Source organism: Heliangelus exortis, chromosome 21 (assembly GCF_036169615.1).
Source record: "Heliangelus exortis chromosome 21, bHelExo1.hap1, whole genome shotgun sequence".
NCBI lineage: Eukaryota > Metazoa > Chordata > Aves > Apodiformes > Trochilidae > Heliangelus > Heliangelus exortis.
In genome coordinates this window covers 5,567,567-5,582,497 of record NC_092442.1, presented here as the reverse complement: position 1 = coordinate 5,582,497, position 14,931 = coordinate 5,567,567, and the positions used below count along the sequence as shown (strand labels likewise).

Genomic DNA, 14,931 nt, shown 5'->3' with positions numbered 1-14,931 from the left:
TGTGCTTAGCATGTCAACATTTTAAGCAGTGGCTTGTGATTGTTACCACTAAGGCTTGGTGAGAGAGGGGCCTCGGTATTAACTATTGAAAGCAGGGGTCTAGTAATTGCTATTGAAAGCAGATCTGCAGGGTATTTGTATTCTTTGTCATGAAAGATGTTTACTGTATTCAGCATTTTGCTGATCACCCTATAGTGCCTTTTTTTTTTTTCTTTTACATTCAAAATTCATTAAACAAAGTTGTTGTGTTTTTTTTTATAAAAAATGTCAGCTCTGCTTTGCATCAATCAAGCTGACAGGGTGTTTGACCAGCACTTTCAGCCTGTAGAACTTTCTTCTTTTTCTGAACCAAAACGACAGTTAAAAAACAATGTTTTTAAACAAGGTTCACTGTAGCAGTTTATGCCATTCTTTTGCTTCACTGGATGCAGTTACAAAAATAAGTCCCATTTCTTGAAAAATGTGTATCTAGAAACCAATGAAGGACTCCTTCAGAGCCAGACTCCCCAAGTATTGCATTCTTACAACAAAAATACATTAATACATTAAAATTAAAATAATTACACTTCCCCCCACTACAAAAACAGCCAATCTACTCTCTAGTACCACCTCATTGTACAACAGCTTGAAAAAGAGTGTAGCAGGGAACATTTATGTATAAGTGATGTGCCATTTGCTCTGCCAGAAGGGAAAATAAGTGGAAGACCTTTCCCTCAGACCTTTCTTGGTATTTAGCTGTAGGATGGGGATTTTGGGGGTTGACCTTTCTCATTCACTAAGCAAATAAAGTATTGGAAGAAAATAACGGGAAGTGGAGAGACCAGGAAGAAAAAAAAAAAAGAACAAATAGAAAAAATAGTAATGAAGATAATACATTTCATTGTTAATTAAAAAACCTCTTTTGCAAGCTCCAAGCATCTCTAAGAAATCCTATTTCTTCAGTGTTCATTTTTATTTTGTTGACGTCTGTTTGGATTCACAGTTTCACATCCATTTTTATTATAAAAATATAAATCTGTATTCTACATTGCTTGATATTCAGAAATGGTAGTTATTGCCTGTTTAATCTAAAAATGGGAAAGGAGAGAATTAGTAATCTCCCAGCTACAAACTAGGACAGGAGTTAAGCAGCACAGCATACTACAAGCAAACTAATCCCTATGAAGTTTGCTAAACACACAGAGATACTGATGACAGATCACATGTGAAAGAATGTGTCCTTGCTACATGTAATATGAGACACAGATTAATTAGATCTTACTCACACAGATTCACTCTGGTTATAAATTCAGTGCTTACCATCTTCCCTACACATCAGCAATCTCTGGTCAAAGCCCCAAGTAAAGTGAAGGATATTCCTCAAGGGTGAAAAAGACAGGAAAAGTGGTAAAAATGAGGGATTTCAGACCAGGAAGGAACATGATTTCAAAACAATCAAGCACTGCTGCCCAGTGTAGATGTCCTAGTGTAAAAAAGAAAAGAAGGTAAGCTGCAGAACAGAGAGAAAATGGATGAGAAATTTGGAATGTTTCCTGAGCTCCGTGAAAAGTTTAGACCATGAAAACATTATATTATTACTATATTATTATACTGCAATAACACAGTTAGTAAGGTGAACCAGCAAGCAGTTGGCTTTCTGTGGAGCAGCTGAAGAAATGAGAAATTGGTGTTGAGCTGTAGCTTAAATCTTATATTTTAAATCAGTTCTCTACTTCCATAATATTTAGGGGTCGATGAGTTCAAGGTACAAGCTACTTGCCAAGGCTGCAGGGCACAGCTTCACACCCCCCAGCTGCAGTCTGTGGCTCACAAGAGCCTCTTGGCAGGAGTGACCCCACGCAGCAGCTGCTGACAGCAGGGAAGTCCCATAGCTGGAGCTGCAGCATCCTTACAAATGGGGTGGAAAGTCTCAGCCACATGAAAAAGGAGAGAGTAACCACCTCCCATCCATTTGATTCTTTTGTGTTTGCTGGGGTGGCAATGGACAGAGCAATGATGACCCATCGTTGGGTTATACAACTGAGTATATCAGTTATATTCATATCAAAGACTTCTCAACAGAGAGGGATGACACAGAGTGATGCAGCTCTTTTAATACAAGGGTATTCCCAGAAAAGGAGCTGACCTTTCAGGGAAACCATATAGAAAACCCCCTGGAACTGCAGGAGCACTTGCCAAAGAAACCACATCAATAACATCAGTGACAAGCAACATGAGAGCATCTCTCCCAACCCTCCTCTTTGCAGCAACCCTCTCTCCAAATACTTCTCTCTCTGACTTGCTCATCCTGTGCTGGTGGAGCAGGGGTGGAAGGCAGGAGAGGGGTGGGAAGGGCGAAGGGGGAAGGGGGTGACTGAAGCAGGGCTGGTCCTGGGGACACTCCGCCCCGGCGGGGCGGAACGAGCTGCCAGCCCCCTCCGAGGCGTGTAAAAGGCAGGAGCAGGGAGTGAGCAGCTGGGGCTGCACTGCAGAGAGGTGAGTGGGGCTGGGCAAGCAGCAGAACCCCCTCCAGGACTGGGGAGCCAGGAGCCAGTCAGGGCCCAGGGCTCAGTCTCACCTCACTGTTCCACAGGTTGCAGCAGTTCCTGGGATCGCCACGCACACGAGCAAAAACTTCATCTGAAATGGCAGCCGAGGTGAGGGGGAACTTTGCTTCTCCGGTGGGGTGGTCTCGGGGTGCTCTGGCAAACATAAACTCAGCTGTGTTTTAACCCCAGCACCACAACCTGCCGTGCTTCTTTGGGTGCTCCTCTCTACTTCACTCGTTTTCCTGGGGTTTAAATGGAGAAAGGGACAGCAAACACACGTGTTGTAATATTCCTGACAACCCACCTCTGATTCTGGTGCAAACCTGCAGTACTGAAGGTACTTCAAAGATTTATTTGGATACCTCCAAATATGCTTAGGTTCCTCACCCCCATCCAAGCACTTGGCTCCCAGCACTGACTTTCACACCCCATCCCCTCTGCCACTCACCCCTGGGTTTCCCAGCAAGGAGCTGCAAAACTTTATCAGCCCCGATTCAGTTCCTCTGGACAAACCTGCCCTCAAAAATACATCTCCAGCCACCCAGGCCTCTGCAGGCTCCCTCCTGCTCTCCTTGCAGACACATGGTGCCACTAGTGGCTGGGGAGAAGGTGGTTTGGGTCCCAGGTCCCGGTCCCAGTAGCCACCCGCTGTCCATGGTAGCCAGGCAGTTGGTCCCGGCAGCCCAGACACCTTGGGTAGCTATGGAGGAGGGAAGTTTGGGGCCCTGGGTTTTTTTTTTCTTTCCTTTTCATTTCACCCGAATATTTCTGATACTTAAAAGGCCTCAGCACTCTCTTTCTGGAGTCTCCACCTTAATTATTTTCCTGCCAATCTTATGCCAAAGCTTGTAAAAACATCCTGGGAGCAGATGATATTATTTTCAAATATTATTTCAAGTAACAGTCAATAGTAGCTTTCACTATATCCCTGACTCCCTGACTTTTTTTTCCCTGTCAGGATACTATCAAAGTCAGGATACTATCAGTGATCAGCAGCTGCCTTAAGAGATCCATGCTGGTCTTGCACCAAATGCCCTTATACTTGTTTTCATAGACAGTACATACTCCCTCCAGAGACCAACAGGAATACAGTATTCTGGAGGATTCCTGAGCCAGATCTGACACACCAAGGGCTAAATTCTACTGACAGAGACATACTGTCCATCTCTAGAATTCTTTGCCAAAGGTCCTAAAGTCCAGGACTTTTCTAATCAATGGTACAGCACTAAAAATACATTTCTAAGTATGTCCTCATTTTAATTTGGGCAAGAAGTGAGATGGACATTAACTGATTTTTAGGGGATATATCAGTAAGTCTTTTGAACGTGCCTCTTCTTTACTTGCAGGGGGAAAAAATGATAGGAGGAAGGTTTGTTGGAAGCACAGATCCAGTCATGGAGATGCTCAGTGCTTCCATTACCTTTGATCAGAGACTGGCTGAAGTTGATATCCAGGGGAGCATGGCTTATGCCAAAGCCTTGGAGAAGGTTGGGATCCTATCTAAAAGTGAGCTGGAGAAGATCCTGAGTGGCCTGGAAAAGGTATTTATCTCCTCACATCCCTCATGTGTGCTGTAACAAACGGCATCTGAAGTTGTCCATGAGTTGTCCTTGGTAGACTTGGTTGCATCAAGGCAGGGGATTGATGCTCAAATTGCATCCCACTAAAGGCACCAAAACCTGGTTCACTGTAGGATGTGAACCAGGTGACAAGCCCCTAGTGACAGCCTGAAACTCTGGTGTGCACATTGCCAACACTCATCACAGCAGCCCCAGTGCCTCAGCGAGGTGTGCTCAGTGTCACCTGCACACCCATCCCCTTCAGACTCAACATGCACCAGGAATTGCTGCAGTATGAATCAGGAATATTCTTTTTCTGCTGGCACCTGGGATCCCTTTGAGTCTGGCTGTCTGAGTTAGTAGGAAGCAATGCATAGCATTGTATAGGGGTGAAGAGAAGCCTGCAGTAAGCGATTTTTTTAACATATCCATTGTTGTTGCTCACCCACCATGGACAATGGGGGCTCCATACAGTGTTTGTATAGGAACATCTTTGTGTCACTGACATTTCAGCTCATTTTCTCACTGCAATCCTTAAATCCTCCCATAGCCATAACACTGCAGGGTCACCACAGCAGAGAGATGAATCCCACCAAGCACAGCACAGAACCTGGGGACAGAGCAAGCAGCCAGCCTTGGCCTGAGCTCACATGAGACTTAACACTTTGATTTCCACTGGGATGGCAGATGTTTGTATTTGCTGGGGACACTCACAGCCCCACACACCACATGGGAATGGTTGTGGCTGACTGGTATTTCTGCTGATGTTTGTAGATCTCTGAGGAGTGGTCTAAAGGAGTTTTTGTGGTGACCCAAAGTGATGAGGACATCCACACTGCCAACGAACGCAGACTAAAGGTTTGGGTCCTCTAACCTCTTGCTCCTGTTCCTCTGTAGCTAGATCTGCCTGATGTTAAGTACAGGGGCCTCTGTCCCACTCTGAAATTCCTCTGGACCTTGTGGTACTGAAACCCCAGGTGCATCAACAAGTGCCTCTAACACCCCTCTTGTGGAAGGGGCCCTGAAGTGATCCTATGGCTACTCACAGGATTCTGGAGCTGAGTGTCTTCCAGGCAGGCAGGAGGTCTGATCATGTGGAATCTCCCCTGTTAGAATACAGACATGCTGACAGAAATTCTTCTCTTGTCCTCAGGAGCTGATTGGAGACATAGCTGGAAAGCTGCACACTGGGAGAAGCAGGAATGATCAGGTATGGACAGAATGTGGGGGTTTTTTTCCCCCTTTCTACTCCTTCCCTATCTCTCTTCAGGATTCTTTGGACAAGAATGGCCTTTGTCTCTCTTCTTGGAGAGCTGGAAATGGTGACATTACCACAACAAAGTAACCAATGAGGAGAGGAAGCACCTTCCCATCACACAGAACAAGGAGGGGTTTACTTTATTCTGCTTTGACTGACTGTGGTCAACCCCATACAGGTTGTGACTGACTTGAAGCTGTTCATGAAGAATTCCCTCTCTGTCATCTCCACTCACCTCCTGCAGCTCATTAAGACCCTGGTGGAACGTGCAGCTACGTAAGTTCTTTTCCATACCCACAGCCTTGGCCTTGAAGGGGCAGGAGACTTCCAGGCTCCTTCTTTGACTGACACCAGCCAGGGCAGCTGCAGGGCCTTCTGTGGAGGAAGTTACAGCCAGGCAATGTGTGATAGCACAGGGAAAGACAACAGCCCCTTTTGCTACACAGTTCACATCACAGAGACCTTCCCATTCCTCCAGTGTGCCCTGGCAAAGGAAGCACAAGACTTGAGAAGGCACCAAGTCCATCTGAAGGAGTGGGGACTTTTAACATGCTACAAGTTGCTACCTATGGGAAAAGTTCTGCTGTATTAACTCCTGGCTAACTCTCCTCAATCACCACTCACCAGTCTCCAGACTGGTGGTGGACTGGGGAATCTTTGCTGGCCACAGAGGGATTACTGTCCCAAGCAGTTTTGCACTAGGACAGGCACACCACACAGGAAGATTAGGGGATCAAACCCAGTGTGCTTAGGGTGCAGACGACAGGGAGAGAGCAAGTTATCAAATTCAGCACAAGACAAGCTAGAGAAGTTCTCATTGTGACCCTGCTGGAAAACCCTGATGTGTACCTGCCCCTGCCCTCTATCCTGACAGCTGCTGCTCACCTCTTTCTCTCCTTTCACATGCAGAGAAATGGATATTATCTTGCCTGGCTACACCCACCTGCAGAAAGCTCAGCCCATCAGATGGAGCCAGTTCTTGCTCAGGTAACCACACTTCTTCACACAGGCTTGGGGAAGACTTCTCATCCCCTGAGGGGGCAGCTGGCAGTAGTGACAAACCAGAGGTAACCTGGCAGACTGGAACAGGAACCCTCCAAGTTCCTGAGTCACTCTGGCCAACCTGGGACTCAATAGCTGAGTGGGCAGAGGAGTCTCACACCCTGTGCACTCCCATCCTTCAGCCATAATTATACTTTAGCTAATGGGGTAGCACGGGGAATCCCTTATGCCTGCTAGCTGTTCCAGTCCAAAGGGCCTTAGTTCCTAGGCTCTCTTTCAAATCTCTTCTCTCCAAGAGTGGATTCCAAGCACCGGGAGTGGCAGCATACTGCTTGGGAAGGAAAGTCACATATTTTTGACTTCACATGCTTCATTTCTCATTTTGTTTCCTAGCCATGCTGTGGCACTGACCCGGGACTCTGAGCGCCTGATAGAAATAAAGAAGAGGATCAATGTCTTGCCTTTGGGAAGGTAAGGGCTACTATTTGTGTAATCACTGGGCCTTGCTTTGTCCTGCAAAGTCTTCAGAAGTAACGTCCCTGCTTCCTAGAGCAGGATTTGCAGTGTATCTTGCATGACTTCTGTTTCTTTCTCCTCTGGCAGTGGTGCTCTGGCTGGCAACCCACTGGAAATTGATAGAGAGCTTCTGCGTAGTGGTAGGTGTCTGCTTGTGACTGAGAGGCACAAAACTACTTTAACATCTTGGAGGGAGAAAAATGTTGATATGTGGCTCCCAATGGCACCGCAATGCACTGTCCTGGAGCCAAAGCTATTCTATCATCAGCCTTTTTGCAGCAACGAGACAGGCAGTGCCTGTGAGGTTGGAGCAGGAAGAGCCCCTTCTACTGCACACTGGTTGCTTGGGGCAAATAAAAAACTGTTCACTTAATTGTACTGTTACTCACTGTAACACTTAAGCAGGTTTCTGTTGCTGAGACTACTCAAAGGCTCAGTCAGCTGCATGCTGGAGCAATCTGCTGCTTTCCAACTCCAGTCATGCCAAGCCTGACCTCTGTCCATCACCTTCCTTACAGAGCTGGACTTTGCTTCCATCAGCCTGAACAGCATGGATGCTGTTAGTGAGAGAGACTTTGTGGGTAAGGACAACTATTTTTTCACTGTTTCAGAAGCAGACCCCTGACACTTTTCCGGGTAACTCCTTTTAACAAGGAGATTCCAGTCCCTCACGAGGAAGTAACTCCAAAGCTCTGGTCAGGGTTTCCTGCGTTGTGAAGCAAACAAGCACTTTTCCTGTTTTCCTGCCTTCTCTGCAGTGGAATTCCTCTCTGTTGCCACCCTGCTGATGATCCACCTTAGCAAGATGGCTGAAGATCTCATCATCTACAGTACCAGCGAGTTTGGATTTCTAACTCTCTCTGATACCTACTGGTAGGTTTCTGGTCACTGGCAAGTAATTGTCCCGAGCAATCCTCACCTGGGAGAGTGAAAGAGTGGTTGAGGTCTCCCTGCTGCCCAACGCTGACACAGCATTGAGAGGGTATTGAGCAGACAGGCAGCTTAAGGGTGAATATTCTTCATTCTGGTAATGCAACCAAGTCTGTCTTTGGCACACACGCCTCCTTGGCAACTGCTGGCAGAGCAAAGTTCCTCCTCTGCTGGGAATGCCTGCCAAAGCCCTGCCTTGACTGGCTGGATTTACAATCTTAACAGATTTCCTGTCTCTCAGGGCAGCACAACCTCAGCCCTCCCTCCCCAAGCTCACAACAACACTCAGGTGTCTGGGGATGAGGGACCTGTGTGTTGCCCTTGGGGGGCTGGGTCAGCACAACGTGTGACCCGTGCCTGTCAGGACTGGGGTGTCACTCACTGTTACACTCCATGCACCTCTCTTTCAGCACTGGCAGCAGCCTGATGCCTCAGAAGAAGAACCCTGACAGCCTGGAGCTGATCCGCAGCAAAGCCGGTCGTGTGTTCGGACGGGTGAGCCCGGCAGAGAGAGAAGTGGGATGGGGAAACTGCTCAGAGCAGGGCTGAAGGAGCCCTCTGACTTCTCACCTCTCTGTAAACAAACACCCCCAGCCCAGGCTCTGAGCCTCTGCTGGAGCAATGGGCTGCCCTTCCCAGAGCTAACTGCCTCACCTCTTTCTCTCCACAGCTGGCTGCTATGCTCATGGTTCTCAAAGGACTTCCAAGCACCTACAACAAGGATCTGCAGGTAAAGCAGATTTTTGTGGCATCTCTTTGGGCAGACACAGACACCTTGAGCCCCTGAGCAGCCTCACCCTGCCCGTTTCCCTGCACAGACCCTGCTTGTGTGCAGAGTGCTGAGAAAGTGCTCCCTGTTCTAATGCAGGAGGACAAGGAGGCTGTCTTTGATGTAGTGGACACCCTGAATGCTGTGCTCCAGGTTGCCTCTGGAGTGATTTCTACCCTCCAGGTAAGGCTTAAGCCTCTCACTATGGATTGAAGCTGTGGAGCACATTCTGTGTGTATCACAGGTAAGAGAGCTCTAGAGGGGTCCTAAGGTGAAGGCTCCTCAGTGCCTCACCCTTGCTTATGGTCATGGCCCCCAGTGTCACCTCATGTGTCCCCAGGGAGGAGCTGATGATAATGTCTCCCTCTGACCATCCTTTCTGCAGATCCACAAGGAGAACATGGAGAAGGCTCTGAGCCCTGAGATCCTGTCATCTGATCTCGCTCTCTACTTGGTTCATAAAGGAGTAAGTTTCAGAGGGTGACTTGGACCTGTGGATGCAGAATACTGCTCAGTGAGGGCCTGAGATGAGGCCTTCTGTTCTGTCCCCAGGTGATGATCAGTCAGGGTGAACAAACACGAATGCTGGAAACCTATTCTTTACATGTATCCCAAGTAGTGGAACTGCTGCCGGGTGGACTTGATAGTAATTTACAGGTGGAGTTTCACCTCCTAACTCCTCCCCGCTTCACACCCCAGAAACCCGGATTCACATTTCATTGTCCTAAGTGAAAACAAGCCAACCAAAACAGACAGCACATCCATTTTTTCCTTTGAAAAACACCCCTGTTGCCTGGTCACTCACTGCAGTCTCTGCTTCTCACTGCAGATGCCATTCAGACAGGCCCACACTGCCTCTGGGAAGGCCGTCCACCTTGCTGAGTCTAAAGGTACCACCATCAATAATCTCAGCCTGGATGACCTGAAGAACATCAGGTTTGTATCACTGTTATTTTGCCATGACTGCCTCCAACAATCATGTTTCAGACTCCCTTTGTATTGGCCACCTTGTTTTGCCCTTCTCAAAAGGCACGGACCACACAGCACCCCATAATCCTCCTGGCATGAATATCAGTGCCATTAACGATGGACATGAAAACACTGAAGGGGGACAACATCACTACCATTGATCTTCAGCAGGGCATGGGCAGCAGCTCTTGGGAGGGGCTGTAATGAACTCATGGCCTAACCTGGAGGCACCAGCCCTCCAGAAGAGTTTTGGCTCCAAATTTCCTTGCTCTCCCTTTGCAGGTGATTCTTTGGTCTTGTACTGTCAGGCACTAGAAGTGTAAAAGTGGGAATGCTGGTGGTCTTTCCCCTTGGAAAAAGGCTCCACCTGCACTGCCTCACTGCCTCTGCCTGCAGGGAGCTTGTAGAACCAGTCAACACCAGCAAATGTTCTTCACTGACACCTCTTCTCTTTCCTCCCCAGCCCCCTCTTTGGCAGTGATGTCTCCCAGGTCTTCAATGTGGTCAACAGTGTGGAGCAGTACACAGCCATGGGTGGCACTGCCAAGAACAGTGTGTCTGCCCAGATTGATCAGCTGAGAGAGCTGCTGAAGAAGCATAAGGAACAAGTTTAGAATGTGGGAAGACATCCCTTGGATGTATTGTGCCTGTCACACTAATCTGGAGTTAATAAACACTGGGGTGTATGTAGTTCACTGAAACTCCTGTCTTATGTCTTTCTTCTTAGGGAAAAGTCTGAGATGAGCTTCCTTGGCTCTCATGAAGCTTGGGGAAATGTTCACTGCTGTGAGAGAATGAGGGAATCTCCCCTCCCTGGTAGTGGAGCTGAGTTATGGGGTGTTCAGGCTCTTGGGGCTGGTAGGTAGACAGCAGCAGGAGTGTCATGAAGAGACCTGAAACTTTGTCTGGGTGGTAGACTGAGCAAATCATTGTCTCCCTGTGCTTGGCACTGGTGAGGCCACACCTTGAATTCTGTGTTCAGTTTTGGGCTCCTCACAAGAAGGACATTGAGGAGCTGAAGCGTGTCAGAGAAGAGGAACAACAGAGCTGGGGAAGGGTCTGGAGAACAAACCTTTTGAAGACCAGCTGAGGGAACTGGGGTGGTTTAGTCTGGAGAAAAAGAGGCTGAGGGGAGACCTTATCACTCTCTGTAACTACCTGAAAGAAGGCTGTATTGAAGCAGGTGCCAGATTCGTTTCCCAAGTAACAAGTGATGTGAGGAAATGGCCTAAAGTTGTGCCAGGAGAAATTTAGATTGGATATTAGGAAAAATGTCTTTAATGAAAGGGTTGTCAGGCATTGGAACAGGTTGCTCAGGGAAGTGATTGAGTCACCATCCCTCCAGGTATTTAAAACATGTGTAGATGTGGAGCTTAGTGCCTATCACTGCCCTCCTCACAGGAGTATGCTTGCCTGCCTGCCTGCTGCCAGGGGGAATAAAGTGGCCAAAAGAAATCTCCTCACCACATGATAGTGGAGCTTGCATGGTCTTAGGCAGGTCTTGGCCAGCAGGTCAACTCACAGGTCATCCCAGCCCATCATAAACCCACCTTTGACTCTGGTTTCCTCCAAAGGACAGGGGCTGCACTGTCTCAGGTCAAGCTTTTTCCTCTGTGTGACCCAAGCCAAGGTGGGGAAGAATGCTTGAAAAGAGACAGGCATGGATGGCTGCCTCTTAAAAATCTTACACTATCTTCCTTCTGTCCTTACAAAAATATAATCAGAACAAAGATCAGGAAAAGTCTTACTTGGGGAATGAGAATTCAGCAACCTTGTGTCTTTCGTAGGGTGAAACCATTTGATTAAAAAAAACATTGAAAAAACAATATTCCCCACTATCATTTGCAGTGATTTTGGCATGAAAATCTACTGTGGGATGCCTGCTACTTGATTCAGAAGTAAAAGAAAGAACAGTTGTCTGCAGGGAAGTTGAGGCCATTTTTAAACACAAAACCCAGCTGGAACCTGGCACCCACAGCACAGTTTTGCTCCACACTCTGCCCTCCATGCTGATGCAGGAACACTTCATTGACTCAGCACTTCAGGAGTCTGTAACTCACCCAAGTAATGGCAGAAACCAGGGCCTCACTGTGCTTAGGTCAAAGGCTGTAGCACAGACAGAACAAACTGCCACCACCTGAACCTCCTGCCATAAGAAAACCACCCCAGGAGTCACCAAGTGCTGTGGGAGAACCAGCAACAGAAAATTCCCCTTCCTTCAACCCTTCCCTCCACCCTCAGTCTCCCCTCATTCTGGACTGGAACCTGATCTATTCCCCTGGCATTTAAAGAGCAGCACATTTCAACCCACACTCCACAAACCTCCTTTGTGTTTGCTCTGTTATTTCCCCCTGTGTCTCTGTTTTGGCACTTGTGTTCCACTCTCCAGATAAGTGAGGATGGCCAGGAAATCACTAATGCACACTTAGCTGATAGAGGAAACCATGAAGAGAGGCAGGGGACATCAATACCAAGCACCAAGACAGTCAGAAAAAAGGGATTATCTCCTCACATTCACCTTACTGTTCTTTTTTTTTTCTCCTCCCATAAACTTTCTCAATCTATGCCACTCCTCTCTTTTCCCCAGTTTGTACCTTCTAGTTCCTGCTCAGTACCTTCAGAGACTTCAGCTGAATAGATTTTCTCTCACTCCCAGCAGCAAACATCCAGCATTTTTCCTCCTGGCCATGCTGAGTAACACAGGGCCCAGCCAATCTGAAAGGAAAAGGAAGATTATCACATCTTGGTTTCCTACTTCAATGAGCAGTTCATAACCACTGGTACTTCCAATCCATCCTTTCCTAAAATTGTGAAAATATTTCTATTGGGAAGGACCTGTGGAGTTCTCTGAAGCTCTACAGACATTACAAGAGTATGTTGTCCACAGCTTGTTCAGACTTTCACCATCACCCTGCTACAATTCATTGTGATCTGGGTTTTTTTAAGTCTCCTTTACCACAGGAAGAGCTGTATAGCCAGAAGCTTTGATCAGTGGCTTGGACACTACTCTGGATTTGGTCATAAATCCCTGCCCCATCACAGACCACAGGAAGGGACTTAAACCAAGAATCATGCAGGCTGATCATGAGCTATTGAAACTCTCAGCAGAAGGCTATGTAACTCTGAGCTGACAGACAAGCAGGTAACAAACCTACAGAAAGCCTTTTGAAACATTACAAAAATTAGTGAGCTCTTCACTTGGTCCCCTGAAGGAAAAGATCTCTAACCTGCTTTTGCACTCTGGAAAAATCCAGCTGAGTATTTTATCTCCCAAACAAATGGCTATTCCTGGTCTTTTTATCCCCTGACTCTCTACTGAAGAAGATGAATTAATAACATTTCTCTGCCACCACAAGAGCATTGTGAGAACAGCTGCACTGCATGACTACAACGTCCCCTGCAGGCACCATGGATGAATCTGAGACAGCAATATCCAAAAGCATCCACCTAGACTGGACTCCTCTTTGCCAGGAGTAACACAAGCCAGCTTCATTGTGATCCTTCAACCACTCTGTTCCTCATCTCAGAGAGAGAGGCATACATAGCTAAATAGAAAAAAATACTAAGAGGTCTGGAACTAATTAAATAGAAGCTGAAGCTTTCACTGCTGTATTTAACCAAGTGTTTCAATACAGGTAACATTTAGAAATCAAAGCTGTCACATATCACACACACACAGGGTTAATGATGTGAAAACACAAAGAAAAACAGACACAGGGGAACAGTGGCAGTGCCACAGAGATCCCATTTTGCCTTTTGTAGCCCCATGGGTCATAACTGGTTTCTGAGGGAGAGATGCCAGGACCACCTGGATGCCCCCTAACCACTCCTGGATGCAGCACCGTGGGCAACCACCCTCTTCCCTTTTGCACTTGGGGCAATTTCTGCACAGTTCCTTCAGACAGAAAAATGTACAATCTTTTCACAAGTTGTGCCTGTTCCATATAGACAATTTAAAGCCCATATCACAAACACTGCAGTGTTAAGCCTCTCCCTGTATACAATTCATTCTGAATGTAAATCTACTTCTTACTATTTTGCCAAACTATCACCAGCCTCCTGTCAAATTGCAGGATAAGAACAAAGACATTCATAAAGGATGAACAGAACAACACAAGCTAAAAATGAGGGACTTCAGAAGAGGAAAGAGCCTGGAAATAAAACAGTTTCAAGAGGTTTTCTCAGTATAGACATCATGATGTTCTGTGCACCTGCGAGTCTGGAAGGAAAGCAGGAACCAAGTCCTTTTCCAAGTCTGGAAAAGGAACAGGGGCATCATCCCAGGAAAAAATTATTGCAAGAGGAAATTTCTGAGAAGCAGTGAATGAGTAATTAGCTATGAGTCCAGATACAGAGTTTGAGCCTTGTTCTGAACTGGTGCTGAAGGAAACATGCTGGAAACCCAAGCTGCAAAAAGTACTTGCTCACTCAGGTTGCCAGAAGCTGTCTGATACTAGCCATGTTCCTCTGCCCGTGTCCTCTGCTAAAGAGAGCTGCACGGCCTCACCCTGCAAACCCACGGAGTGCTAGACTGCAACACAGAAAGGAGATAAGGAATAGGAGGGAGAAAAACACAGGAAAGACAGCTGGGCTAGGTCCCTTCCTACCTGTTTTATCCTAAGGTCTTGCGACAACAGGGCTGGTGAAAGGGCAGAAAAACTCAAAAGGGGACAAGAAAACTGGTGTGCACTTCCTGCATTCCCTCAAAGGCCTCCGGCAGTACACGGAGGAAAAAAATCACGCCGTGGTAGCAGACTCCATCAGACAAAGCAGCAACAAACAGCCCCGTGCTGCGGGGTGGCAGCAGGGAGGGGGGGAGCGGAGCGGGGCCGGTCCCGGGGACACCCCGCCCCAGCGGGGCGGGACGAGGCGGCAGCCCCCGCCGAGGGGTGTAAAAGCGGGGCCGACGGGGCCGGGAACAGCGAGCGAGCAGCCGGGGCTGCGCTGTGGAGAGGTGAGAGGGGCCGAGTGGGTACTGGGGACCCTCTCCGGGACCGGGGCTGAGCCTCAGCCCTCTCTCCTCACCTCCCTGTTCCGCAGGTTGCACCAAGTGCTGGGATCGCTGCGCACACATCGTCCGGAATGGCAGCCGAGGTGAGGGTGAACTTTGCTTCTCCGGCGGGGTGGTCTCGGGAGGGTGCTCTGGCGCAGGAGAGCTCTGCTGAGTTACATATTTAAGTTCCTGCCCAAGAAACCTGCCATTGCCTTCAGACCCTACAACCTGCCCGGGACAGACTGCTAACCCATGGGGTGTGTTCCTGGTGACTTGGGTTTGGGCAGGAGGTACTTTTCAGCAGGCTGTATGAACACTTCTCCTTACAAAAGCTGCATTTTCAGTTTCTGTGCCTGGGAGGTGGGACATGAGCAGTCATCTTAGCCAGTCCTGCTCTCTGCCTCCAG

General features: G+C 47.8%; 3 protein-coding genes and 1 long non-coding RNA gene across 7 annotated transcripts in view; 2 read left to right on the top strand and 2 right to left on the bottom strand.

Moving 5' to 3' along the window:
* Positions 1-2,757, bottom strand: part of CRCP (CGRP receptor component) — a 30,317-nt gene extending 27,560 nt beyond the window's left edge. The window contains exon 1 of the mRNA XM_071764806.1: positions 2,558-2,757. Coding sequence (XP_071620907.1) covers positions 2,558-2,619 — 62 coding nt within the window. The 5' untranslated portion in view covers positions 2,620-2,757. The remainder of the gene's footprint in view (positions 1-2,557) is intronic.
* LOC139805881 (argininosuccinate lyase) lies at positions 2,400-10,232 on the top strand. Of its 2 annotated transcripts, XM_071764792.1 has the most exons (18): positions 2,400-2,475; positions 2,573-2,636; positions 3,875-4,069; positions 4,862-4,945; positions 5,241-5,297; positions 5,524-5,621; positions 6,255-6,332; positions 6,741-6,818; positions 6,951-7,003; positions 7,382-7,444; positions 7,622-7,736; positions 8,204-8,288; positions 8,464-8,523; positions 8,662-8,745; positions 8,948-9,028; positions 9,115-9,219; positions 9,392-9,498; positions 9,995-10,232. In XM_071764792.1, exons 2-18 carry the CDS (start codon positions 2,625-2,627, stop codon positions 10,143-10,145), a joined length of 1,506 nt encoding a protein of 501 aa, XP_071620893.1. In that variant the 5' UTR covers positions 2,400-2,475; positions 2,573-2,624; the 3' UTR covers positions 10,146-10,232. The 2 variants fall into 2 exon arrangements, with proteins under 2 accessions (XP_071620893.1, XP_071620894.1); XM_071764793.1 differs by lacking the exon at positions 9,115-9,219 and having other exon boundaries at positions 2,433-2,475.
* LOC139805888 (uncharacterized) overlaps positions 4,743-14,931 on the bottom strand; it is a 19,332-nt gene continuing 9,143 nt past the window's right edge. For all 3 annotated transcript variants that reach the window (XR_011730038.1, XR_011730039.1, XR_011730040.1), the window contains 4 exons: positions 12,147-12,246; positions 6,289-6,774; positions 5,581-5,829; positions 4,743-5,274 (listed from right to left, as the gene is read on the bottom strand). This is a non-coding gene — a long non-coding RNA (uncharacterized lncRNA). The remainder of the gene's footprint in view (positions 5,275-5,580; positions 5,830-6,288; positions 6,775-12,146; positions 12,247-14,931) is intronic.
* The window catches only part of ASL (argininosuccinate lyase), an 8,053-nt gene continuing 7,305 nt past the window's right edge, over positions 14,184-14,931 (top strand). Inside the window, exons 1-2 of the mRNA XM_071764794.1 lie at positions 14,184-14,485; positions 14,572-14,625. Of these exons, the coding sequence (XP_071620895.1) occupies positions 14,614-14,625 (12 nt within the window). The 5' untranslated portion in view covers positions 14,184-14,485; positions 14,572-14,613. The remainder of the gene's footprint in view (positions 14,486-14,571; positions 14,626-14,931) is intronic.